A 27895-nucleotide genomic window follows, 5' to 3' on the forward strand; every position below is an offset into this window, starting at 1 on the left:
AGTGCCGTTATATAATGTATTTAAATATGAAGAGAGTAAAAGGAGGAGATTTCTCACTTTTAGTAGAAATCCCTCCGGTAATCTCCGGGGAAATCCGGGGATATGGCAACCCTATGGGGACATTAACAAAGAGAAGATTGTCAAACTTACTGTACTTGGTTTGATATAGGCTACCTAATGTGTTCTTGGGTCTCAAATAAACAAAAGATAAAAGCCAAACTATGAGGAATAACTTTAATTAATAAAACATAATCTTTACAAAATACCTTTAAAACTGTTAAAAAAATTGTATTCAGGAAACATGATTGAAAAATACATTATGATTAAAAATTCATTGTACAAGAATCATTTTCATCACCAAATGGAAAGCTTAGGTTACCAGTCTATTTTCGTCAATCAGTGTTAAAGTTTTAAGGTACCTACACTAAAACTATTAAAACACACAAGGGACCACAGAAATTGAGTTGTAAAAAAAAAAATTTGGAAACCTTGTTAAGCTGGTGATGATTGATTCTTGAATGCTTAAGATCGTGATCTAGATCGAGAGTAACGTCTCACTGGAGAGTAAGTAGGTGAGCCTCTATTCCTGGGGGAGTAACTTCTGCTTCTTGACCTACCTTTATTATGACTACCTCCTCTTTCAGCTTTTTCATATCCTCCACTTCCACCTCCACCACCGCTCTCAGAATAATCTTCTTTTACTCTGATGTACGAAGTTTCACCCTCATGAGATCGAAACCTGGAATCATCGAGTTTCTTGAATGCATATTTCATATCTTCGTATCGCAAGAATTCAACGACACCAGTTCCATCTTTGTAAACATCAGCAAAGCATACATCTCCAGCTTCTCGCATATGATCCTTCAGATCCTGCCAACTTCCTGATGGAGGTAATCCAGTGACGAGTACTCTATATTGGGAACGCCTTGCAGGAGGACCTCTTCCTCTTGATGATGAACCTCCACTTCGACCTCGGAATCCACTTGGCCCATTACCTCGAGGAAACTCCACTCGAAGTCTGTAGCCATCGTAATCATACCCATCTCTAGCTTGAACGGCATCCTCTGCATCCCGTGCATCGTCAAATTCAACAAATGCAAATGGTGGTCCCCTGCGGTTTTTTAAATCAACAAACATAACCTTACCAAACTTGTAAAACAAATCTTCAATGTCTTTGGTCCTAATATCGGGAGGCAAATTACCAACATAAATTCTTGTTTCATTTCTAGACATATTAAGCTAAAAAGGTTAACTCAAACAAAATCTTTGCAGGCCAATATGAGTTATCAAAAACACTGTGAGACTTAACCGGACGTTTTATCAGCTTTCTTTCAAACCCAGTGAAGCAGGCGTAATGTTGCGGGCCTATTAGTACTTAAGATTTGATCACTTTACACAAATAATAGAGTTTTCAACTTCAAAACACTTGAAAAATAAAATGTAACAACAAATTACATTATCATACTTGCTGGTTTATTTATCATTTATCAACCAAGAATGATTATTCCTCAAATCAACACAATACAGTAAAAGTAAATACAGCAACGAAAGAATGGCATTGGCAAGGCAAAGAATGATAGGAAACAAAAGTGAAAGGAAGAAGAAGGAGAAGATCATTAGGAATGGAGTGCTAGACTAGTAAGTAAGAAAACTGCAAAAGACTTTACGCCATTGGTTATAAGAATAAAGATCATATTGTAAGATGACAGAAAATTCAGCATTCTGTACCAAATTGCTTAGATACACTCCAACAACGGCTTCTTTTGTTTTAAAACAAAATCTTTTTTGTTATATTGCATTAAACCATGTTTGCATAGTGTGACGTAGTAGTTTGCACTTGCGACGTTGCCAATTCGACCTGGCCTGGTGTTAAAGGTGGCCGTATTTTTAAAAATATGTAAAGGTACGTTTTGCCATGGATAAAACATACTCCCTAAGTAGATTTCCCATCCTTGTGTTGGTTAGTCTATGGTTTTGCTTGGAGCGACAGGTGGGACTATCGCTCCAAGCAAAAGAGGACTATGCAAAAACCCCAAGAGCGCAAGAGCAGTGTTCCGCGAGGCGCGACTGCCGCTCGGGTCTCGGGTCGGTCGCACCCATCCGTCGTACCTTTCGCTCCAAGCAAAACCATGGTGGAAATGGAAAACGTACAAATCACTTGGATAAAACTCCATACCACAGAAAATATAATAACATATAATAAGTACCAATCTCTTTAAAGAGAGGCCAAAATCAAAAGGGCCGCGACGACTGACGACAGTGTTTTGTTTTTGGCTTCAGGATTTTTTGTTTTACCTGTAGTTTGAGGTTATGTATTTGTATGTTATGTATGGAAGGATGGAAGTTGGAAGTGGAAGCTTAGCTGAGCTGTGTGTGTGTTGACTAACTTGAAGAATTGCAATTTGCAATTGAGTTGAGTTTAATAAGAACTTTAGAACTAGTTGAATTTTAGTTTTGAGTTGAACTGGTAACCTAGTCTCTACTCTCTTGGGTTTTTAAAGTTTAATTTTTATAAATAGGCTAACATGATTACGCTAAAGTATCTTATTATGAGCTATTTAGGCCTACTTACGATGGGACTATTATTGTTGTCTTTTCCATTGGGTAAGTGATCATGTCTTAGGCTACCTATACTAACAAATAGCCTACAGGCCTATCAAATATATCTAATCTAAGTCAGCCTAGGCCTAGTTTAAAATTTAGAAGCACGACCTAGGGTATTCAGTAGGCCATCTAGGACTGAATTATATTTTCAAAATAACCAAACAAATTGTAATATCATGGGGTTTTTACTAACAAAATGGTAGAAAACGAGAAACTACATGGTAATTTACTCTCCTATTAAGGGGAACATTCATTAACTTATTATCGATGATTTCTTTTCATTATATCGATAGGCCTATTTTTGTTTTCCTTTACAATTATTCATATTTCATCTGTTTTAGCGAATTTCCCTATAGGGAAGGAAGTTAGCTATTACCGTAGGTGGCACGGTAAGACCTAGACCCGGGACCGATTTACTTTTTCATTTTGATGTCCCCAGAGGCCAAAAACACCATTCATTCAAATTTTTATATATGTATATAGCCTATATATATATATATATAAATATAACCAGCATGATCGGACAATGGGAACGGGGTTTTACGGGGGGTTTTATGGGGTAAAAATTTGTTTTTCTCACTTTTGACCCTCAAAACACAAAATTTCCCAATTTCTCTTTCGACCTTTTTAAAGAGCTTAAAAAAAACAAATAATTTAGTAGCCTCATATAAAAGTATTTTTGTTCGGTTGTTATTAACAGAGAAAATTAAAAAAATTGTAAATTTAAAATTTCCATGTTATTCATATGGAGAATAATCGTCAAATGTTGTAGTTTGCTTGTTTATGGATATAATTTGATCAAACTTGGCAAATTTATTTATTTTGTACTGAGCTATCAATATTTTACTAAAAAACACACTTTATTAACTTAGTTTCCTTGTAGCAGCAAACCTAGGAACTCGTTAAACCTAATGTTATTAAAATATATTTAATTGAAAATCAATTCAGACGAATGAAAATTCGCTTAGTCGGCAGGTTTGCTGCGGCGGGGGTATTAATATCTTCAAATGCCTTTAAATTACAGACAAACAGACATAAGCAAATAAGTTAAGTACCTAATATAAAAATACTTAAGTAATAAGTTAAATATGTCTTAAGTTATAGGCCTAGGTCTACTTGGTTCAACACCGAGTTATTGAGTTAACTTATAGGCCTAGCTCGTATTAGAGAATAGGATTAAGAACTAATCTAGTTTAGGTAAAAAATAGCCTAAGTTTATTATCTATCTATATATTAATAGGCGAGCATGTTTCTTTAAAACCTTTTTTCTCAGCTCGTGTGCATCGTAGGTGAAATCTACGCATACCGTTAGAAAGCTATTTTCCTCTAGGTGTGCAGAATCCCTTTATAAATTTAAATAGGCTCAAAGATAAGCACGAAAAATGAGTTTAAAAATTTGAAAAAAATTAACATGGATCTTATGCGTTGCCATGGTGACGAAATAACAACGAAATATAAACAGAAAATCAAAACAAATGGAAGAAACTCCAATCACATGTTTTATTTACAGTGTGGGGTAAAAATAGATAAGTGAGTACAGTACATTGGACATTTTTGGTCGAGTTTCGACCACTGGACGACCTCTCGTATAAGTTATTAGACTAACCCTTTCGGTGCTAGATTTTTTTGTAATTTTCTAAAACATGCTAGAGTAAAGTCCCGTTCACACGGGACGAGTTTACAAGCTACAAGCCGGCCTTTTTACACGCAACTAGTAAAATAGCTCAGTGTGAACGACGTACTCATTCAAAAGCTGCTTGTAAAAAAGCTCTGGAAAAAGTTGACGCTGCCGCTACTTTTCACGCCAACTCGCCAGCTTTTGAGCGAGTAGGCGTAAAAATCAGCCCAGTGTGAACACAGTTGCTTGTGCTTGTGCGCTTGTTACTCAAAGATGTTGAAGGATTTGGTTCAAGCCAGCTACTGAGCGAGTGGAAAAAGCATCTTGTAAACGACTACAAGCGCACTCGCCAACTCGCCGGCGTCTTTCTACACGTCTGAGAGTTGGCGAGTGGACAAAGTTCCGTGTGAACGAATACAAGCACATTCGCCAACTCACTGGCTTCTTACACGCTGGCGTGTAGCTTGTAAACTCGCCCCGTGTGAACGGGCCTTTAGGGTAATTACTTATTTCATCTGAGAAGTGACTAGACTCACTGACTGAAAAGTAAACTCTCTAGAGGCTTTATGACTCTTGTTCGCTCAATTCTGGAATAGCCCTAAGTTACAATTCAATTGTGTGGTCCCTGGGATTGATAAACGAACTAGAAAAGGTCTATAACTAAGTTAATTTTGAATTTTCACTTGTCAAATGTTTTTCTTAATATTAATATTAATTACAGTATAAATTTGAAATAAAATCTTGACCAATATTTTTTGAATTTTTAGTGAAGTGTGAAGTTTTTATTTCAAATTTATATTAATTCCAATATTAAGTTACCAGTTCTGCTTGAAGAATTGTTACAGTAAGTTACCGGTAGCCCTAAATGTGAACAATATACAATATAATATATACTGTATATGAATTTGAACGGATGGGGTTTTTGACCTCTAGGAATCTCAAAACGAAAAAGTAAATCGGGCCCGGGTCCAGGTCTTATACCAAGAGTACTACGGTAATAGCTTAAACTTATTCCCTATATGGGAAATTTGCTATAACAATAGAATATTTAACCACAAAAACAATATAGGCCTAAATAGACATTTAACATTGCAATGAAAGCAGACAAATGACAATATAAACAAAATTGAAAACATTGCGGACCATATAAAATATCAAACAGTAGGCCTAAGTTAGTTCTGAGACTGTTGGTATGCCCTACTGTTGGGATTTGGACTAGACGTTGACGCTTAAGTTCAAAGTTTGCTGGTTTAAGAGTCTTAAGAAATATTGTTTTCATATTTGATTGCTAATTAATTATAAGTGAAAAATGTTTAGTAACTTACCTAATTAAGTTAATTATGAGACTTTCATTTATAGGAAAAAAAATATCGCCTAATAAATGTTAGGCCTACATTTGTGATAATGGACATTAAGCCTATGGAATGTAATTTCTTTAACACAATTTAAACATATATTTATATGTCTATACAGATTATACAAACAAATATTTATTTTATTTGCATTGAATCCTTTGTTTTAAAGATTGATAAGACTTAAACTAGATGTTAAAACTCTAAATTGTTTCCAGCTTCTGCCCAGCGACAAGATATTAACCAAATGATGTATGAAACATTTAAGAATTCTGCAATGTGTTTTCGTCTTCTTAACGGAACTAATCAGTTTGGATGTGGAAGTAAGACATAGTTAAATCTATTTTAGTACCTAGATATATTCTATTCAGAAATTTACAATAGTGGAAAGAGCATAGCCTATAAAATTCAAAATATACAACCTACAAGCTTATGTTAACATAGATATAGCATAGATACTAGAAGACCCATGCTGCTCCGCAGCGTTAAACTACAAATACAATATCCTAAGAACTAATCAAATTTATGATTTTGGATGAGTAATACAGTATCTTGATACTGATTCCAACCATTTTAGCTCAATTTAAGCCTATAATTACTGATTATTTTTAGTCATAGAAAAAACTTATGAAAAATAATGCTTATATTGGTTGTTCTCCTTGTGTTTGCTTGAAACTTGTCCAATTTGAATAACTAATACAGTAGCTTAAATGAATACAGGTATTTCACTGAAGGTCCTTAGACCAAAATATATAGGATAGTATAATAATAACTAATTTAAATATATCTTAAATTGAAGTAAGGAGTCGAAAATGAATCAAATTATGTTTTTCCGTCAAATAATACAGTAGGTAAATATATGCCGATGCATTTACTTCGATGGCCGATGCTTGATGTTAAATCTTTGTGTGTATGCCTTCAATTTAAGACCTCAACCATCAAAATCAGTCAGGTAGAAAAGCCAAACGCACTCGGAAAAGAGACACCAAATTTAACTCCCATAAGAAATACAGGGCAGCAAATTTTATTGACGTATAAGCCGAGTGGGGATAGATATAAATATGTGCCCATTCTTGATGGCAAATCTGCGTGTGCATACCTTCAATTTGAGACCTCAAGCATGAAAATCGGTCGGGTAGAAGAGCCAAACGAACTCTGCAAAGAAAAATCAAATTTAACTCCCATAAGAAATACATGGGGAGCAAATTTTGTTTACGTATATGCTAAGTAGGAATTATATATACGTTTATGCTGATGCTTGATGGCAAATCTGTCCGTGCATACCTTCAATTCGAGACCTCAATCATGAAAATCGGTCGGGTAGAAGAGCCAAACGAACTCGGAAAAGAAAAACCAAATTTTTTAAATATATAAGATCACTCCGAAGAGGTCGTCATAAAGTCTATAAATACGTTATTGTTTCTCGTGATGTACGGTATTTATAGACTTTATAACGACCTCTTCGGAGTGATATCTATGTTCCTTCATCGCCTGAAGATGGCCTCACAGCTGGGCTGAAACCGGTCGCCGCTCATCGGTTGACATTTGATCACATTGACGGATTTAAGGTATCCTCTAGATTAATTTAAATTTGTGATCAGGAGGAAAAAAACAACAGAAATAAAGCCAATAATTTATGACCATCCTGTATTTTGGTATCACTATTATCTTATAATACAATGTTTTGTTTTTACTTAAACATTCCTAGATTTCTTCCCTAAAGTGCTGTGAAATTTAGTCACTAAAACACACTACTTAGTTTCGATATTACTTAATTATGTATTCATATTCTTACTTAGGTACTATAATGAAGGACCTAACTATGTTAAATGCAAAATAGCCATGTTTATAGGCTCTTGGCGTACAACACCTGGCTATATATACCGGTACCTTTTTTGGCGGTCAACATCATTTTCAAAGGCTACCTAACGGTCAACAATCTTCTCCAAAGTCTAAATATAGGCTTTTGGGGATCAATGGGTTAAATGGTGAAAGTATTTGTAATTTTCTGTAGATAAAGTGACCTATCTAGATACTCTAATCTGTGTGATTATTCCAGCATCCCAGTCGGGCAGCAAAGGAGTGGTCCACTTTGTCAACAACCAGTCCGACGTCCAATGGCTCCTACAGCAATCGTCTGCTGGGCCTTACATGGCAGTAGTACCTCCCCAACTCTTCACCCGGTAAATACTTTCTACTTAGCATTATCTAAATAGAAACCATTTGACATTGAAACCTACAGGCGTGTCTATGTCTAACTTTGCAGCCTAACATTTTTCTACATTTTAAAGACTATTACATCGTTGAAGAAGAGCCCTAACAACATACAAATCTATTTTTGAGTAGAATGTAGAAATTCAAGTTATGTACAGACTTTGTCCACAGGAGTGTAATGCTGCAATTGAGGGATTCTCCGAGAGTCAGCGGGATTTTGTTAGCAGTCAACGAGACGCAGGATAGACCTAAAAACATGAGTCCGGACGACACCTGTCCTAATCGCTACTCCAGTATTGAAGGTAATACTGGTACAATTGTATTTATTCAGCAAATAATTTAAGAATGTAATTGATAATGAGAAGTCTAGATATTGACAGTTGTTTTGTTAAATTATACAGTTTTAATAAGCTTTTCACAGCCCTATTTCTGACTTTTACCTTCAATTATGTGTGTTCCTGGTATAAAAATTTCTTTTTAAACAAGAACCCCATTGAGATTTTTATCTTTAAATATTGCATGCATGTTGATGGACTAGATAACATGTATAAGATTAAGACAAACATTCAAGGCTACTTATTTTGGGAATTTTAATTTTAAAAAAATGTAAGGAATCTTAAAAGAGATTTTAAGATTTTTGTAGCATAAATTCAAGTCATGTTGTAAATTAAAGATAATTTCTTAAACGAACAAAACTGTGAACAGTTTAGCTCTCTAGGTGGTATGGTTTTTTAATCATGGTATTTTAAAACAATTTTAAATTGTTCAAAAACGGGTTTTATTTTACCCCTTTAACCCATTCACTTATGATTTTTTTTTTTACCCGCCTAGGCCAAAACAAACGAATTTGTTGTGGCTAGTTTCATTCATTTCTGATTTAATTTTTTTTCAGGCAACATTTACTATTTATATGCAAGATATTATTATTTTCTTATTCAAAATTAAATGTAGATTCAAAATATATAAATATTTCCCCAAAAAATATAACTATAATTTTTTATTATACCATATAAAAATAAAATTAAAAAATTAAAAAACTTTGGTCATTTTTAGCTACATAGGGCTCATATATGTTTTGGAACTAGTCTATAATACTGTATGACACTTATAAAAACTCACCAAATGTCAAGCAAAGTTCATTTTGGTGTGGTATGCCTTGAAACACTCTGGCATGTGAAGTGCGACAAGGCAGAGCTCACACTCCCATCGGCTGTCACTGCGCTTTCCCTGGGCACTACACACCTTACATCTTCTTGAAGGTGTTTGTTTGACTTCATTTGGAGGAATAGGCCTAGGAAAATGTCCCCAAGTTGCTGCCTGGAGCCTCAGAGGTGTTTCTGAGTTGGATGATCGTCCTCTTCGATTGTACGGTGGCAGTTGTCGCGACTCAAACATTTGCTTGACAAACCTCTCCTTGAACTCACTAAACCCCAATTTTTTTCTGGTTAATTTTTTGAACACTACATAAGAGTTAAAAAGGCCAATGTCCATTATGTAAAAGAAGATCTTTTTGTATCCCTTAGCATACCTCCTCATACTAGGAAACGACGCTAATTGCTGATCCTCGCGGTCAATTCCACCCATTGAACGATTATAGTAGATCACTGGTTCTGGCTTTGTTATAATTTCTTGGGTAACTCTGTCTTTCTTGCCAGTTGATCTTTTGTCAGCTTTTTGATGAAAGGTAGACAAAATGCAAACTTGCTTCTTGTCCTGCCACCTTACTGCTAACATATCGTGGCTATAGGCTGTCTCGTAGTCGCCCAACTTAAGTTTACCCTCTTTGAAGCTCTCTGGCATGTTTGATCTCCACCAGTTAGCTGTTCCAATTACATTGAAACCTATTTGCTTAAGTCTATAGAAGAGAAGAGGTGAGGAATACCAATTATCAATTGTCAGAGTATGTCCTTTTCCTGCCAAATCTTTTGTCATTTCAACGACTATCGCCTCACTCGTTAACAGCTTTTCCTCCTGTGTAGAATCCCCACTTCCTTCTTCAACCGGTACATTTTCTTTGACTTCAGCTCCAGTATAGATCTTAAATTTAGAACAATAACCACTTCCAGATTCACAACACTTGTAAAACTTTATGCCAAATCTGGCTCTCTTCTTAGGATTAAATTGGACATAGCCCAATCTCCCTCGGAACTTCATAAGACTCTCATCGACAGCTATGTTTTCATCAGGTATGTACATATGGGAAAACTTCCTGTTCATGTACTCAATAACATACCTTAACTTCCACAGTTTATCATTCTCAGGTTTCCTTTTATTGTCTGTAAGGTGGAAAAATGTGGACAGTAGCAAAAAACGGCGGAATGGCATCACTTTACGAAAAAAAGGGGTCTCAGTTACAGCATTAGGCGACCAGTATGATTGTATGGTTCTTTTTTTTACTAGCGACATAAGGACACAAAGTGTATAAAAACAAGCCATCTCATCTGCAGTTGTGTCAAACCATTCTGAGTATATAGTTTTTCCTACCCCGCCTGCTTCGTTCTTTTTCCTAATTGTTTCTTTGGCATAATTATTAGTCTCTGTTGCAACATGTTGCCAAAAGTCATTATCAAGAAACGCATTGAAAACATCTAATTCAGAGGGAGCTGAGCCTAAACTTCTAGCCAAACTTGCTCTAACACCAGGACAACCAGTAAAAGGGATTTTATTTATTATATTACTTTCTATGGTACTGGTCCACTGCCAACCCTCCTTTTTCTTCTTTTTTGGTGGAGCTGTATCGTTACTAGTTTGAGTTTTGGACCTTTTAGTAGGCTTAGATGGTTGTGAAATAGCTTTTTTTCCTATAGGCCTACCTCTTCCTCTAGACCTGCCCCTAACAGGTTTACTTTTAGGCCTAGGGTCAGGAAAGCTAGGGTCGTCAGCTTCCTCACTCGGTGTAGGTGAGAGGGCAGGCACGATTGAAGATGCAAGCTGGTGAAATAATTCAGGCCTAATAGGCAAATCTAAATCAGATTGGACATTTGGAGGGGTCATAGGCCTATGCCTGCCACTATCTATATCATTTATAGGCCTAGAGTCAGGGAAACCAGGGTCGTCAGCTTCCTCACTCGGTGTAGGCGAGAGAGAAGGCGCGCTCATACTACCGCGGTATAACCGATCAAGAAACTGGACTGATTTAGGCAATTCTTCATCACGTGATGGAGAAGATACATACTGATCAAATATTTCAGGCCTACTAGACAAATCTGAATTATATTGGACAGTAAGGGCATCTGGAGGGGTCATAGGCCTAGCATAGCTGCAAGAAGGCTGTTCAAGCAACAACTGGTCACTTTCTAAAGGCCTAGGCCTAACACAATTAGTATTATGTTCTGGGGAAACTGTGGTCTCATAATCAATAGGCGTATTAGACTTATTACTCACTTGAATTCTGCTCCCTTCCAAATCATCATCATCACTCCAACCACTCTCCTCAAACAAGTCACAATCACTGTCGCTGTCACAATCCCCTATAAGTTTTATAATGTCACTTTCATCTAACTCTTTTCCACATTCATCCACGAATACCAAGTTATTTTGAAGACTCATCGTATTATACAAAAGCTTTTCAATTGAATAATATAGTAAAACAAGATACCGTAGCTCAATCTTTATCACGACGAAGTGGAACACGACATGATAGGCCTAATAACTCAGTCATTATAACGACGAAAAAGTAAAATACTGATAAAAACTTACACTAAGTAAATTCTATAACTTATTTTATAAGATAACTACACTTTTCAATAAAATAATAAAGTAAAACAAGGCTCTAACACAATGTTTACATCGTCAAAGTAAACACAACAACGTATCAGCTGTGAAACCAGTGTAGACGTCGTAAGCTGCTAAGTTGCAACATTTCAACTTCAGTTTTTTTGCCGATTGGACTGGACTGAGATGACGAATATATAACCAAAAGAAAGCCTGGAAATCATAGAACAAGAAGCATATGCGATCTATTGGATTTCTGGGGAACTAACTCGGCACAAACAGGTTTTAATAGCGGACGGCGATTCGCCGTCGCTTCACACAATGGCTAACGGGAGCGCGACGGCGGATCGCCGTCGTTGTAAGCGAAGGGGTTAAACTCAAAAACCAAAAGTTTAATTTTAAAATAGTCTTGGCAGATACAATACCTGAGTAAATGTCAGCCAAATTTGAGAATTCGTGGTTTAGACTGTTGATGATTTGGCATTTTTTCCCCCTAGGACGCTAGGCACGAGCCTGGGATTGTTTTTCACATTACTTCAGGCTAGACCTAGGGGTTGCGGCATTATCACTTAGATAAAATACATTGGTGACTTGGCGGGGATCGAACCTGGGACCTCAGGGACTGAAGTCCCGCGCTCTAACCACTACGCCAGCTCGCTCGCATGATGATTTGGCATAGAACAACCCAATATTAACAATATTGTCTATTATTAATATTCTCATCCAAGATTAATGTTTTAGGGTCTTGCAGTGACAGCGAGCCGTGGAACCCGCTCGGCTCAGGATTCCTGCAACTCGACTGGAGGGTTCCTCTTTTCTTCATCAAAGATTCTGCAGCCATAAAACAAATACATGAAGTGAGTGAACAGCATCCTTGCGCACATGTTTTTTGTAGTTTCGAACGTTCTTTTTGTGAAAAGTGTAAATATCTTTTCTTTTAAAAATCCTTCTATTTCAAAGCTCTGGAACATTTTTTTTTACCAAAAAGAAACAAAAAATAAGAAAAACATGTGGTGTTTTTTTTTAACTTACTTGAGTTGTACAGAAAGGTTAATGATGTGGCTATGAGGATGAACAAGCCAACTGTGGATAGATATAGATATTTTTCCTAAAAATTAATAACATACTACATAGAAAACAAACTTTCTAAGCCACTTGTGCACAGATTTTACATCTCAACACGTTTATGGATTCATATCCTGTAACTGATGATATCAACCGGGGTTGAATCACTTTCTAAACCTAATGACAGAACAAGATTCAAAGATTTATTTCAACAAGAAACAAGAATGCACACTTGTACAGTTGACGTCAAGATACTGTTCAAACTGTTGTTTCTGTAACTGCCATCTAGGCCTACTTATGAAGAAGACACCTCAGAAAGAAGTGAAATATCAAGTATTATTATGTGTGTATTTTTATGTGTTCTTTGACTCGTCTGCAACCTTTCATCAGGTGAGTTAGCTGTGTCCTCTCCATCCTATATATTTATTTAACCTTTAATCTGAACTTCTTATTTATTTTAGAAGAATGTAATTTCATGTAGCCTACTTTTTGTATTGTTTACTTCTGTGTTTCTGTTTCAAGTGTTTTGAGAAGTTCAACCTGCCGCTGGAAGGTCAAGGTGAAAGGTCGTTGTGTTCTCTACAGATGACAGGTCACATGTACGCAGCCGTGGATACTCCCACCTGTCTGAGACGCAACTCTCTCATCAACAGCTTCAACCCATGTAAGTCAAAACTGTTTTGTCAATGGAATATTGTATATAGTTCGGCCGCTTAGAAAACGACCTGCGCGCTAATGCTAAACCAATGCTGGAGGAGGTCGCTTTCTAAGCGGCCGAACTATAGCAATCCATTTCTCAAACACATACATTCTTGACAAACTTTGTAGGATAAATATGTAATATGTTTTATGGCCAGCCATTGTTTTGTATAGGAACAATCCTGTTAGAGATTCAATGCTTTTCTGTGAGTTCTGCAGTAGCTTAGCCAAGACTATGTAAATTGGGTGGGGTATACACATAGCCGTATTGCAGATTGGAGAGAGAGGAGGGGGGGGGGGGCAACCCCAAGAATCTTAAGGGCAGAAAAAATGTGGTCTTTTAAAAGCGCATTTAAAAAAGTTTAAAATTTTAGGCTGCCTAAAATGTATGTATTTGATGAGTATAGTATACTCCAAGCTATTTCATTTTCCCCTCTTAATGCACCACATTTAAATATTGGATAGTTTTTTTTTGTTTTTCTATAAAAATGGTGACTAGTCAATGCAAAGTTAGAGGAAACGAGACTAGAAGATGCATGGGCGCATCACTTACAGTCCCGCTCGTACGAAGGATGTCCATGCGACAGAGAAAACAGAAATGAATATTGTATGGAATTAATTGAGAAATTCCCTAACTGTCCACCACTGCAAATGAATTTTGTTGATCAATAAAAGGAATACTTTGGGAAACAGGCTAAAGACAAAAATCCATTAGATAAATTTGATTTTAAGTCCCAAGTCGAATACCTGAACATTATTTTCCTATTACAGTGACCTACTGTGATCCGATGGGAGACATAAACATCTTCACGTCCTTGTTCCCGCAGCAGTTGTACTCGTCGGTAGCCAACGGCAGTGTGGTGTTGGTGACTGCGCGGTTAGACGCAGCCGCTATGTTTGACGGTGTAGCGCCTGGCGCAGTCACTACAGTCACTGGCTTAGTTACTCTCCTCACTACGGCACACCTGCTCACCCGCCTCTTACCTACACATAAGGACAGCTACAGTGAGTAACAGGTGTTTCAGTGAAGAGTTTTAGGTTAGGTTCTAAATTTTGCTTTCAAAAGAAGAGCTGGTTCACTTGTAAAACATGAGCTTCACTCAATACAATATACATGAAGTGATTCAGAAAAATAGTTCAAAATTTAAATATTAATTGTGACTAGTTTAACAATGATAAAGAGGTGGTGGAACTATTTTATTCCCTTTCTATTCCCCAAAATAATTTTAGTCATAAGCAAATTGTCGGTTTAAACAAACTTGTTTCTTTCATTAATACAGAGGTATTAAGTATTACTATTGACACATGGTTTTAGCAAATTCCCTGTGTATAGGTAGATGTAAACATAATCCACATTTAATACAGTGTGAATGTGAGCTATTTGTATCCATACCGGTGGGTAATACAAACTTTTAATTTTTTTGTTCTTAAATCTTCCCCAAGTCACATGCCACAGCCCTCCATGCTTATTTGTTTAGTCCTGGTATAGCCTATGGTATTGAATATATGTTTAAAAATCAATATTTATTTAGTATTAACACAGGAAGAAAGTAAGGCTTGGCTTACCAATTTTCCAAATTTTTACACGCTATTTTACACAAATTTATACAAAACTAATAGCCTTTATTTTTTTCCTCATCCTTATAAGGACAGAAGACTTGCCCAGATGGGACAGAGTCCTATGGTATGAAAAGAAAACAGAACTTTACACTGTACACACAAGTTAGAATATTTCACTAAGGCAGCTTGCCCTGCTAAAATGCTGTCAGTTCAGTGAAATTTTCTTATTTTTGTGTATAGTTTGAAGCTTTGTGTTAATTTTTTTGCCAGAAAAGACTATTTCCTATACAACCTGATATTCTGATAAAAACCTTTTAACGAGCACCCTTTTACTTTGAATCATTTTCTGAATTACTCTTGTCGCATTTTCAGCCAAGAACGTGATGTTTGGCCTGTTGAACGGAGAGGCTCACGATTACATAGGCTCCAGCAGAGTTGTGTACGACATGTTGCAAGGCAAGTTTCCAACGTCTGACGCACCAGTGTTGTTGGAACATCTGGACCAGGTGATTGACTTGCATCAGCTGGACGCTACTAGACAGCTCAACTGTCACTGCTTCATGTCAAACACTGCACAGGTATGTTTGTGACAATACAGTGGTATTTTGTATGAAAGTAAGTCAAAGGCCTTTAAGTGAACACAGTCCAATCCCCTCAAATTGTTGTTGGTTTGCCTGGGATTGAACCTGATCCTTATGTACTGAAGTTTGAGACACTAACCCCTATGGAAGTTACATACCCAAATTTCAGAATTGACTTCCACTAAGATCCATCAGGATTAACAGTTGATTCTTAGTCGATTTCTATTGACTTTATTGTAAATTGCCCAATGTTTACATAAGGTTAATACTCACTTGAAGATTTGGTCATCAGTTGAAAGTTTTTAGAAATAAACAGCTGGCTTATCTTAATAAAAGTGAAAAAAGTCCTAGAGAGAAAGATTTTGTCAACGACTCTGTCCGTTATTTAAGGTTCATGGCTCATATTGCACAATTTCGTGACTTCCCTACGATGCTGTCTCAATGCTGGGCCATTTATCAGATCTAATAAATGGTCTACCACACACAAAGACCAAGCATTGTGTTGTAATTTTGGGTAGCTTAGTCGTTATGTGCTCACCTAGTAATCAAAAAGTTGCTGGTTTTATCTAGAGATAAGTGTGTAGCTTTTTGATATTTTGAAACGAGACCCAGCTATCCTAAATTATCGGGCTTTTAATCAATGATCCTGGCTAATGAAACAGCTGGTATTGTCAACTTAACAAAGCTACACAGATCATTTCATTCCATCTATATATCTAATTCCGTAAGCCAAAAATTTTACAATGGAATTGTGAGCAAACGGTAGGCCGTAGAAAGCTGGGAAAGGTCCCATTTTAAAGGTCTGGGCATGAAATTTTGGGGAAAATTATTCATTTTTCTTAATTATGCACCAAAAGGGTGTAACAGAATAAAATAATTTACATTTCAATAGCATGGGAATCTAATTTTATGTATTTTTATTTAGTGTAAACACATTTTGTTATTGTCAAATTTTTTGTGTAGCAGTAAACAACACAAAGTGAAAATTAGATCAAATCTTATGAACTGTAAACAATTTGATACTTTTAAGCTTAATACTTTATAATGGATTGTTTTTTTGCACAGTAATGTATAATGTCGAAAGACTACCACGCAGAATTATTGTTCCTCGAAATGAAAACAACAGGCACCAGATTTGGCACAATATTAATGGAAGAAGAATAAATGAGCATCGGATGAACATGAATTTATTTCTGTGTATAGATTACTACTTTTAAATGAGATTTTATTACACAGGGTAGGACCAAAGAACGATGGGTTCATTGTGCAATTTGATTTGGTAAGATTTTGGCGCAAGGACGAACCTTCACAAAAGTGGGCATTTATTTGAAAAACCCAGTGTTTACCCATGGTCAACTATATGTTGCTTTTAGAAAAGTAAAGAGGCCAGATTATGTTAAATTAGTACTAGAACCAAATAAAGACCAAGTAATCGACCGAAATGGATACTACAAAAAACAAATTGTTTCAGAGAGATTTTGTCATTGAATTAGCAGTTTACAATTTCGATGATGACATTATCTCTATGTGTTTTTCTAAGATAATTTGTCTATATCTAAAGAAATCTATATAGATTTAATTAATAGTCTTAAAGATTGTTTATTGGAAAATGTTCCATAATTGTAAATTATGATTAGAAAGTATATATTATAAACACACCGCATGTCCTTTGGAATTTTTATTTTAAATAGAGCAGACATCAAAATGCATTATGCAGGTATGTAATCTATTATACATATCATAATTTACAAAAATGTAAAATGATAATTCAAGGTAAGGTAATCCATGAGACTAATAATTTGTACAAAATAATTACCATAATATAGGGGCTATTGCCCCTACAAGCCACTAGTTATACTCTAATCCTCCACTGATATTTTGGTTAAAATATGCACCTAGATGGCGTCCCCATCACAATTGATGATGATTGACCTCTAGGATGTAGGACATGTCAGTTACGGGTTTGTGGTTGCATAGAAAATTTTAAGTTTTGGTTTGGGCTAGGTTACTTATTAATATGATGGCCAATATACCAGCCGTTTGTGCTTAGGGTTTAGTGAATACAGTAAATATTTGTGTGTCCGTAACAACAGTTTGATAGTGATGCATGTTACAGACCACAATCTCAACTCTAGTGTCGGCCAGTAAGCAGTTTGACGTGACTGTGGCAGGGTCCTGTAGTCAGGCCAAGCAACAACTACCTCCCTCTTCTCTCCACTCATTCCTCAAAGCCAACATGTCCCTGCCTGGAGTCATTCTTACCAATCACAACAAAGCCTATACGAACATGTAAGTAGGCCTACCTCAAGTGTAACCTAGAAAACATGTATACACCTTGTAGTATGGATGAAATAACAATTGAAATGCTGCATAAACTACTTTAACTTTTCGTTAGAAATAACAATTGAAATGCTGCATAAACTACCTACTTTAACTTTTCGTTAGATTTTGTAAACACTTAAATAGTATAAAAAAGTTAAAAACTTTGTGCAGAACAGAAATTTAAATGTAGAATGATGGAAAGTATGGATCATCTTCACAAGATCCAAAGTTTATATTGCCGATCGGAAGATCCAAAATTGGAAGATACAATAGTTAAATAGCCGATCGGAAGATCCAACGTTTATATTGTAGATCGTAAGATCCAAAAGTAGGCCTACTGACAAAATTACTGACATTTTGACAAAATTATACCGTTCGACTGGCTCCTTTCATGATATGTCTCAGTTAAAAACAGAGATCTAGGAATGGTGGCTAATTGCATCGTTTTTAGGTACTACAACGGATTCTTTGATGACTCAGTGAACGCAGCCTACAAGTACGCCAATGGTAGCCAACCTGCGGAGACCAGTGTGCAAAACAGTATTGCCAACATTGCACAGACAATGGCGCTTGCGTTGGCTAGACTGGTGGACAAAGATGTGACATGGCCGGCAAATATCAGTACAGCAGCCACTTTGACGCTGGTGGGTACATAAATCAGTTTAAAATATTGTGTCCTAAATTCAAGCACTAAACTGCTTTGCATATTTGGGAATCTGTCAATTTAGTTGTTTTTAACACTGTGGGTCATACAGTGATTCTTATGTCTATTTATTTAGTTCCCCCCTCACCTGTCATAGGAGTCATTATTTTGGATTATGATTCAAGTTGACACACACAGACAGTAAGTATAAGCAAAAAAGTAGCAAATTGATTGATTTGAGTTACAACTTCCAATGAACCCCATTAACACCAACATGCTACGCTGTCCAGGGTTTATTTTAGGTGGGTCTCTTCCCTCCTAGCCCTGCCACAGGTAGGTGAGCTTCTCATAAGGTCTAGTTTCTGGTAACTTTAAAGATTCATAGCCTAGGTAAGCCAAAACAAGTTTTATCTCAATTTCTGTATGTGTTACCCAGGATGGTAATTTGTGCTGCTTACTGCAAGGAAACTAGAGAGCATGGATCAATATTAACCTCCACTTTTTCCTGTACTTACTTTTATTTTAAATTAAGTAGTTAATCATTTTTATAATATTGTGTCGTGATAATATGCTGTTTCAATTTGAATTAATCGGATGAAAATTTGAACACGTTTCTAAAAGTATGAAACCCACTATTTTTACATTTGCTGATTTTATAATTAATGGAGTAGTGTCACTCTGCACACTAGCATGTCTTATGGCATGCAGAAGACTGGTGGAAAAAACATAGGGGCTGCAGCCCAGACTCTTGGACTGGCTGTATATATCTGTGGTCCAACCTGCCTTGACATGTGGTTGTATGGTGGCCTGAGATGGAATCTGCTGCTGCAGTTAAAGTTATAGCAAGAGCGTAGAGATTTGCTGGTCTTATAATTACAGGGACAATAAATTGGAGCAGCTTTTGACTGTTAACTTGATGACTATTGATATTTTTACCAAGGTGGGGGCAAGGAATACAGCCCTCCGTCTAAGACGCAAAAACTCGACTTGGTAATCTGGTAAGAGGGTGTAATCTTCCCGAGGAGGAACTGATTGGGAGACTACAGCCATTTACCGGGTGCTTGGAATTTGAAGGTCTCTCAATAAAACAACTTATCGGGGTGCTCAATCATTTAGATGAAGTGCTTTATGGCTTTGGCCCCCCCCTGCAAAATAAGAGTGGGGTTACTATTATTTTTAATTATCCTTTTCTTTGGTTCTCTCAGACCATTGTTGCCCTTGAATAAGGTTAAAACAGGTTACTTATATTCCCTAGGTGGATGAGCTATTGTACTGCTATCTAGTGGACAGACAATGTGGTATGTTCCGTAACGTCTCGGGAGACACAGTGGTGGGGGAAGGTCCGCTGCCTTTGTACGTCGGAGTGTCTCGCTCGCCTAACCAGGTCTCCACACTTACGCTCCTAACACTGGCCCAGCTTACAGGCAAACCTACCAATGCTACTACCAAGGACCAGTGCTCTGCTCTGCACAGTGACACTAAGGTAAAATATTTAAGCGTATATTTTAAAAATTAAAGTGGTTTACTGAGTTTGTTGTAGACTGATAATATATTGGTGTAAGTCTCTAGGCTACCTGGAGGTTTACCAGACTACTATTATAATCTTTTGATACCATAGGTAATAAACAGGATTATGCTGTGATCGCATGAGATGATGAAGATTTTGCTGTGACTGCAGGGTGTATTTACCTCTATCACAGATTATAGTGATGGATTATAACATTGGTATCAATGTTAATTACAGTAAATTGATAACACAATGATAGTTATAAAGGGATGCCGTCATTTAAATTCTCAATTGAAAGAAAATGGTCGGAAAATATTTACTTTTGTATCCTGGAGTCTATGACCGCACTAATTATCAGAAAATACGCTTTTTGAATAAAATAAAATTAATTGTTTTCAAAAACTCAGCTCGGGCTCAGCTTCATAAAAATATCTCAAGCTCGCACACATCTATGAATTTGGTTTATGTTATCTAATTAAAACCTGGTCCCATCTGTTTTTGAATAACCATACCTCCACTGCATTTGTTGTAATCTGTCAGATAAAACTTATTTTATCTATGTATTTTAATATTTACAGGTGTATGTGTGGATACACAGTGTGAATGGAGACGCGGGTGTTTGTATGGAAACTGGTATTGTCTCCACTCTAGCTGTCAGCCCTGCCTTCTTTATTGACAGTAAGACTTACTTGTATCTGCATTCATACATAACTATCGTATTTGATACTTGTAAATTGGAAATGTAAATAAAAGAAATAAAACATTTGTATTTTTGAACATTACACTAGAATTTCCGATGATGGAATTTTTATTCCAATTATGCTATAGTAACTCAGCAATTGTAACTCAGAATAATCTGTAGTTTTTGGCAAACATCAACAGACTAAAATATCGACAAAGCTTTATTTAAACATAGTTTACACAGGTAAATAGCATATTGGTCTCAACAAGTAAACTGTCAAATTTTGCTTCTTTATTTATAAAAACACCATGTCACAGGGTTTTAAAATTCCTTGAAGTACAATTTTGTGTGATAAAGTATGTTTTTTGTCTGTTATTTACTGATCCTTGCAGCGGCAATGTCATAGTGACTATAAGCACCATCATTAACATTAGCACCATCAGTAACATGTCATGCACTCAGAGCGCCATCGTAAACATCTCCCATACCATTGTGAACTGCCCCTCGGATCGTATCGCCAACTTGAATGTCTCCCAAGAGTACGGAGACATTATCGTCTCCTGGGTTTGCGGAACCATTGTAACATTTCCCGCTATCATGAAAACATTACCAACCTCGCCTACAATATCGGCGACATTTCCAGTGATCGCAAAGACGTCATCATTGTCACTCGCCAGTCGCCACGATTGGAACAAATTCCGCTCTGAGAGAATCCTTAATTAAATTTAATGCTGTCCCAATGATGGGGAATCTATTCCCCCCCCCCCCAATTTAAGGACCTATCCATCCCTAGTGTTTGGTTAATAGTACATTCAAATCACTCTGTTTTGTTTTTCAAACTATTCTCACTGTTACGCAGACTACAACTGGACCTCAGGAGAGTTCTCGTCTTGGACAGAGTCAGTATGGCCTGAGCTGAGTCTACGCATGTTCCTGCGTCCGTCACACAGCCAGGAGTTGAACACGATGATGGTTGGACTTGTTGTCCTGTTTCTCTCGTTCCTATCCGTCTACTGGGTCAACCGTAACGCTGATGAGCTTTTTAACCCTCTGTAAGTAGGGATCTTCCTATAGTTCCAAGTTGGAATATTTCTAGGAGATATTTCCATAGTTTTCAAGTTTTCAAAGTAAATATTTTATGGGTATTTTTATTGTTTTAATTATTTTTAATTCTGAGAAAATATTAAATATATATTTTGACTAGTTAGTAGGTAATCGGAAATCCTATACACGTTTTCTACCAGCTGTCTAAACTAATCTGTATATCAGGTCATGTGATAGGCGGGAGTAAATGCCTTAATTATTATAAGCTCACAATTTTAAGCTATTGTAAAACAAACGATCATCGCAGTTTCAAGTGCTTAGTAATCATAGTTCAACGTTTCCAAGTTGTCTAATTACCAAGCAGGTAAAGTTCCGACAAAATATACTGTAATTCCAAGTAGGCCTAATCTGAACTCCTATGCTTTGCTTTTATACATTGTAATTTAAAGTGAACTTCATGTTAGTTTCAGGATCTTAATTTATTTAAGCGTTTATTGTTTTAAATAAATATTTTTTAATAAAGTGTACAAGTTACATATTCATGTAATGATGACAGGATCAGAAGTTAAGTTCTTTCAGTTGCTGAAAACTGTAATCTTTCACTTTTTACTGCATAATAAATTTGTTGTTATGTTTGCTTGTTTATTACAAGATTAGAAATTTTTGGTTTTGAAAAGTATCTAGCAAAGCAATGGGTGAGCCGGTACAGTACAATGGTTGACTGTACTTATAAAAAGTAGTGGCAAGTACCAGGATTCAAACCCCTCGACATAGCTGCCTAAGTCTGAGGTCCGTGGTGCTACATATTGAGCCACTGACTAAAATCTATACCTGCATTATATGCGTTTTCAAAATATTCTACATGTTTCGCTTGAGTAAATATTGTACATAACATTATGAAATGAATCTTATCATTTATACCTTCTTGAAAGACCTCTTTATTTGTAATGCCTATTTGTTGTGTGGGGCTTGATTCAGCCAAATAATGTTTTAGGGTAGCAAATGATATGCCGCGGGACACTACTTACTTACTAGAGCAAATGAAAGACTCAGTTGTGTATGGAAACGTGGTATGTATTGCATTTTGGAAAATAAGTTGAAACACTTAACACAGCTCATGCCTGGTGGGGTTTAAGGTTTACACTTTTGAGTCGTTCTGTACAGGTGATTCACAGACGTTGTTGATTTAAGCGTTTTGTAACATAGAGTAATATTTAGGTTTCATTGACTACCATGAAACCTATAATCTTACTCTTTTACAGACAACGCTAGTCTTTGTAACTTCTGTGAAAAGTGCCTATAGAGTGTCCCTTAGCAATCAGATAGTAGTGGTGTTGGTATTAAAACTTGAAGTGATTCCAGCTGAATTATAAAAATAGAAGGTGAAATCTAAAGAGTTCTATGTCTGTTTATTGATTTTTGTTATACATTATTTCCAAATTATGTTCAGATTTGAATAAATAACTGCCCTTATTTATCTGGTTGAAAAATGTATCATTAGATGTATTTTAAATATTTGTTTCCTTTTTTGGAATTAGTTTTCCGTTTTCCCATTAAGGTTAAGGTGTATCTCTGTAGAACAGCTTTTAAACTGTTGATGCATGATGACCTTATATTGTTATAAATAAATTTACAAAATTGCTGGTCAGTTTCATTTGCTTATAAATGTAGATTTAAAGTTATTTGTTAACTAACCGCATGCAATTTCCTCTGCTAATTTTATAACAATATTTTATTTAATCATCCTCTTGTATATTACTAGGCTATCTAACAATTTAAAAATATTGCTAATCTATTATTGTTAAGTTTGATTATCTTGTCTTATTTATGTTTTATATCATATTCAAAGTTAAAACAAAATTAAATTTTCTGTTTATTTCAAATTCTGAAATGAAAATTTTAGTTCTGAGGGAGAATGGTTTAGAGTTTTATAACAGTTGTCAAGGTATTTTTTATCACTGTAAGAGCTAAATTATGATTTAATTGAAGAAAAGTAATTAAAAGGCATGATTTATTAATGTTTCAACAAGTTTTCCTAAATACAATACAACATACAATAATGCTGTTTTAATTTAGTCTGGTTTAGGGGGAGCGAGCTGGTCTAGTAGTTAGAGCGCAGGACTCCGGTTCCTGGGGTCCCGGGTTCGAATCCCGCCAAATCACCAATGGATTTTATCTAAGTGATAATGCCGTACCCCTAGGTCTAGCCTAAAGTAATGTGAAAACAATTCCGGGCTCGTACTTAGCGTCCTAGGACAAAAAGAATTTAGTCTGGTTCAAACTAGTCTCATTTATGAAGTTGTCATTCATACCAACTTTAGTCTACTGTTAGAGAAGGAACTGCATTTAACATTAGAATTAACTAAGCTGTGTTATTAGTACTTTATACCTTTTACTTATTAATACCTCTTCCTCTCAAAAAGGCATGCACACTTCGCCAAACGTAAAATTATACTATTAAATCAAATGGATTCTTCCACAGCGCAGGTAAAAACTATTCTTTTCTTACCTTATGAGGCCACTGAAACCTAAGAGAATTTTTTTTTTGTATTGCCAATAGCTCTTTGCGTCTAAAATCCAGAAGTTTTTGGGGTTACGTTTGGTTACGAAATTCTCATGTCTTTCATTACTTGACCACTTCATCCAATTTTAGAACGTCACAGAGGTCTGCACAACATGGATTATTTTCTTTTGCACTTCTTACCGAGAGTCAAACAGCCTTACAGATTTGCAGGTAACACTATAAACACTCGGTTACTCAGAAAATTAATTCCAACTTAATCTTTTAGTTTGTATTCTCCCCCATGGTCAAAACTCAAAACTAGGCTGAAAATTACACTTTTGTTTTGTTCAAACAAAATTAAGTAGGAATTTGATATCCTACAAAGAATTAACCTCCATCCTAGCCTTCCTATCCTGACAATCCCATCATTTTCACTGCCCATGAACTGTTTGGTGTCTCCTAATTTTACCACCACTCCACTGTCCACAGCACTTGTGAGCGCTGCTAGGATCACGACGCAAATCTCATTTCTCTCCAGACGCTGGACTCGAGTCGCAGCGTCGCCCTTTGACCTCGGTGCGAGATGTTGAGATTTGCCTCTCGGATTGGACCTACTTGATCCCCCCACCCCCCTCCACTGTGATACTGTGTTGAGAAACTGTTGATTAAATCAGTTTTTAATGAAGTTTCTAATATTGGAATTGAATTAATTTAGTTTGTAGTGTTTTTAATCATTAAATTATCTACTCCTGGTTTTTGATTTAAATTAATGTACAGTATATTTTTATCTTACCACATCCTAAAGTTGTTACAACATGTTTAGTGGCAACTGTCCCAACTTCAGTACATAATATAAATAATATAATATGGCTAGTCATAGGTAAAATTTAACATCAAACAACAAACACTTTGATGAAATATTACAAAATATAAAAACTGCAGTGGCAACTATGTTTTTTTGTTCTGTGTATTATTTTCACAATGTGTTTTGGTGTTGTAAGTCAAATTTTACCAATGAAGAAACAAACCAGAGGACATATCTGAAAAAACGTGTTGTAACAACCTTTTGGATATTGTAATAATGAAAATTAATATTTTTAACTAACTTAAAATTAAATTTTATCCCAGTTACTGTTTACAAAATTAATGATACAGTTTTAGTGATTCAACCTCAAAATGTAAGTAACTTACTACATTTTTAGTCAGTCCAAGTTCAAGATCATATTCGGCATGGGCTTATTTGCTATGCCGATTTGATCATAACATAACAATTAGCCAAACTTATTTAGGTAGAAATTATAACTTACTGCCCATTGTGAAAGTTTTTGTCTGCCTTTCTCAAAGCGGATTTTTGGATTCACCTTAGCCATTTAATTTAACTGTACCAAACTATTTTTCTACATAGAAAATTAATGATTTTTTTGAGTCAAAATTAGGCCTCAGATGCTAATGCTAGTAAAGAACCTGTATGGAAACTTATTTTCTATCTAAAAATTTTAGACCATTAAAATGAACTTTGTTGTTAGTAATTAACTATTTTGTCACAATTGATTAGTAATTTTATTGCTTCTGCATTCATCGTATGATTGTTGTCCTGGTACGCTACAACACAGCTTTTAAGTGTTAATGAACTTAAGTTTGGTTGCAAGATTTGAAGCAAAGTTACTTCTTGACATAAACTGAATATATGTACATAAGCATGACTTTAAGAAACTATCAGTGTTTGTGATGTTATATAGTCCCAAAATGAATAGGTATGCTTTAAATGTCTGTACAGGAAAGTAAATTTCTTATCAATATGGTCTGGCTAATTCATGCATTTTTTTTTTTTTTATTCTGATGATGAAAACATTACAATATGCTGATTTTAACCTTCAATTTTGTTTAAGTTGTAGACTATGTTTACCAGCAAGAATGTCTTTAAAATTGTATGTATGTCCTGGTACCAAAACCAATGAATACATCTCGGACAGCAAAATGAATTCCTTAACATTAAAAGGAAAATGTTTGTATACAGCAGCACACTCGGTAATGCCAGACATCAAACCTTAAACATTGTCTTTCACTGTTACAACTGAGATGGAAAGTCTACTTTATGTATCTATTGTATATAGACAATGTTGCTAAATGCAATGAATTTAGTAGCTAGTTTGATTTTTTTAGGATAAACTGTATATTTTTGTAGTTGAACAAAGATTTTATGTGTTTATATAATCTGTGTTAAAGTAACTTATTTACTTTAGTACTCCTTAGTTAGGTAATATTAAAATCAAGTAAATTCTGATTTATACCCATTTCAACTCAGTACGTAGTAGTTTTTCTGTTTGGTATTTTTGGTATATAAATAAGCAGGTAAACAAAAACATTACATTAATATTAATTTTTGATAACAACATAAAACAAAGTGTTTTTATCCTATTTTACACAGTAAGATACAAATATTCCTTTCCACAGCTCCTGTCGTCTAAACTAACTAAACCTTCAGCTATGTACTTTTTCATTGTATTGTCAGTGTACAGTTTTATACAATAAATAGACTTAACATTTTATGTGGTATTATATCTATTAAGCTCTATTGTATAATATGATTTGAGAAAATATATCTCTATTCATTAATATATAGAGGTCATGTTAAAATAATTTATATAAATAATACATGAGATAATTGTGTGTATATGCACCACTGAGCTATAATAATAACTGGAGTAACCACTCTGTGTTTTATAAACGTACCACTGTTTTTGCTGGTTTTGTTTCAGGGTTTCGTTTTGTTAGGTTGGCTGGGTGATCAGGTTGGTGGGACTTGTCAAATTAGAGGCAAGATCAAGATGGCGTCATCCTGTTTTGTTGATACAGTAGTAAACAAAAATCTGCCAACTCAACATTATGATTACAATATAAGTTTATTTATTTATTTTACGAGCAAGAACAGCCCATTTTAACAAGATCATAAACCGATGGTCGTTATTTAATCAAATGCCATAGGGCTATTGGCCTAAACCAATATCTCCAAACCAGGAAATTTGACTAGCCTATTTTCACCACATAGCTTGAAAAGAGGTATATAAGTTAGTATTTATTTACTATCAAACAAAAACAAATTATAACGTTTCAAAATAACTTTAAATGCAGAGGTTTTAACGTGCAATAACTTAAATAAGTTGTTGATACAAGTCCTTGAAATAACATAATCCCAAATAAATAGTGTATGGTTAGGTTAGAATGAATTGGAATTATTTGACAGCATCCCACCAACCAATCACACGGCCAACCTAACAACACGAAACACCAAAAACAAACCAGCTAAAACAGTGGCACGTTTTTCTCCAACGTTTAACCATTAGTGACTCCAGTTATAATCTATGTCTCAATGATATGCACTCATAGTTTTGTTTCCTAGTGTATACATGTACATTCACTTTTAGCGAATTTCCCATAGGAAGTAAGCTATTTTATGTTTGCATTTAATTTTTTTTATTGTTGGTTGATTTAAAAAAATATCCTTGTGGATGTGTGCAATCTTATATAGGCCTACATTACTTCTTAAAACTGAAAAACTTGTAAATAAATATTTATAACTCAATTTCAATATTGAATATTTTTCAAACCTGTGTTTCTATTCTAGCTTAACCCATTGGAAAAGGAATTAATGCGCTGCCTGCAGCACCCTCTGACGGCAATTAATTTTACCGATTTTGTAGACTCTTACTCTAATTGTTATAGAAAGAAAAACTTAGGTAATAAATCTATACAATTAATACGCTACATGAAACTTTCTACACCGATT

General features: G+C 35.5%; 2 protein-coding genes across 3 annotated transcripts; one reads left to right on the plus strand and one right to left on the minus strand.

Annotated features, from left to right (window-relative positions):
• Nucleotides 1–220: 220 nt before the first annotated feature.
• On the minus strand, nt 221–1558 carry LOC128996551 (serine/arginine-rich splicing factor 1A-like). The gene has a single exon (XM_054421940.1). It carries the CDS (start codon nt 1231–1233, stop codon nt 523–525), a length of 711 nt encoding a protein of 236 aa, XP_054277915.1. The 5' UTR covers nt 1234–1558; the 3' UTR covers nt 221–522.
• Nucleotides 1559–2345: 787 nt separating this feature from the next.
• On the plus strand, nt 2346–26424 carry LOC128996917 (nicastrin-like). 2 transcript variants are annotated; one of them, XM_054422451.1, is made up of 15 exons: nt 2346–2604; nt 5793–5897; nt 7634–7757; nt 7960–8090; nt 12244–12359; nt 13090–13231; nt 14038–14271; nt 15199–15404; nt 17524–17696; nt 18181–18373; nt 19628–19855; nt 20458–20557; nt 21421–21613; nt 22600–22675; nt 24598–26424. In XM_054422451.1, the coding sequence occupies exons 1-15, from the start codon at nt 2526–2528 to the stop codon at nt 24604–24606; spliced, it is 2109 nt and encodes a 702-aa protein (XP_054278426.1). In that variant the 5' UTR covers nt 2346–2525; the 3' UTR covers nt 24607–26424. The 2 variants fall into 2 exon arrangements, with proteins under 2 accessions (XP_054278426.1, XP_054278427.1); XM_054422452.1 differs by lacking the exon at nt 22600–22675.
• Nucleotides 26425–27895: the final 1471 nt, after the last annotated feature.

The sequence above is a fragment of the Macrosteles quadrilineatus genome, unplaced genomic scaffold (genome assembly GCF_028750875.1).
Source record: "Macrosteles quadrilineatus isolate MER2022 unplaced genomic scaffold, UCM_ALF_1.0 Scaffold_6__1_contigs__length_79288215, whole genome shotgun sequence".
NCBI lineage: Eukaryota > Metazoa > Arthropoda > Insecta > Hemiptera > Cicadellidae > Macrosteles > Macrosteles quadrilineatus.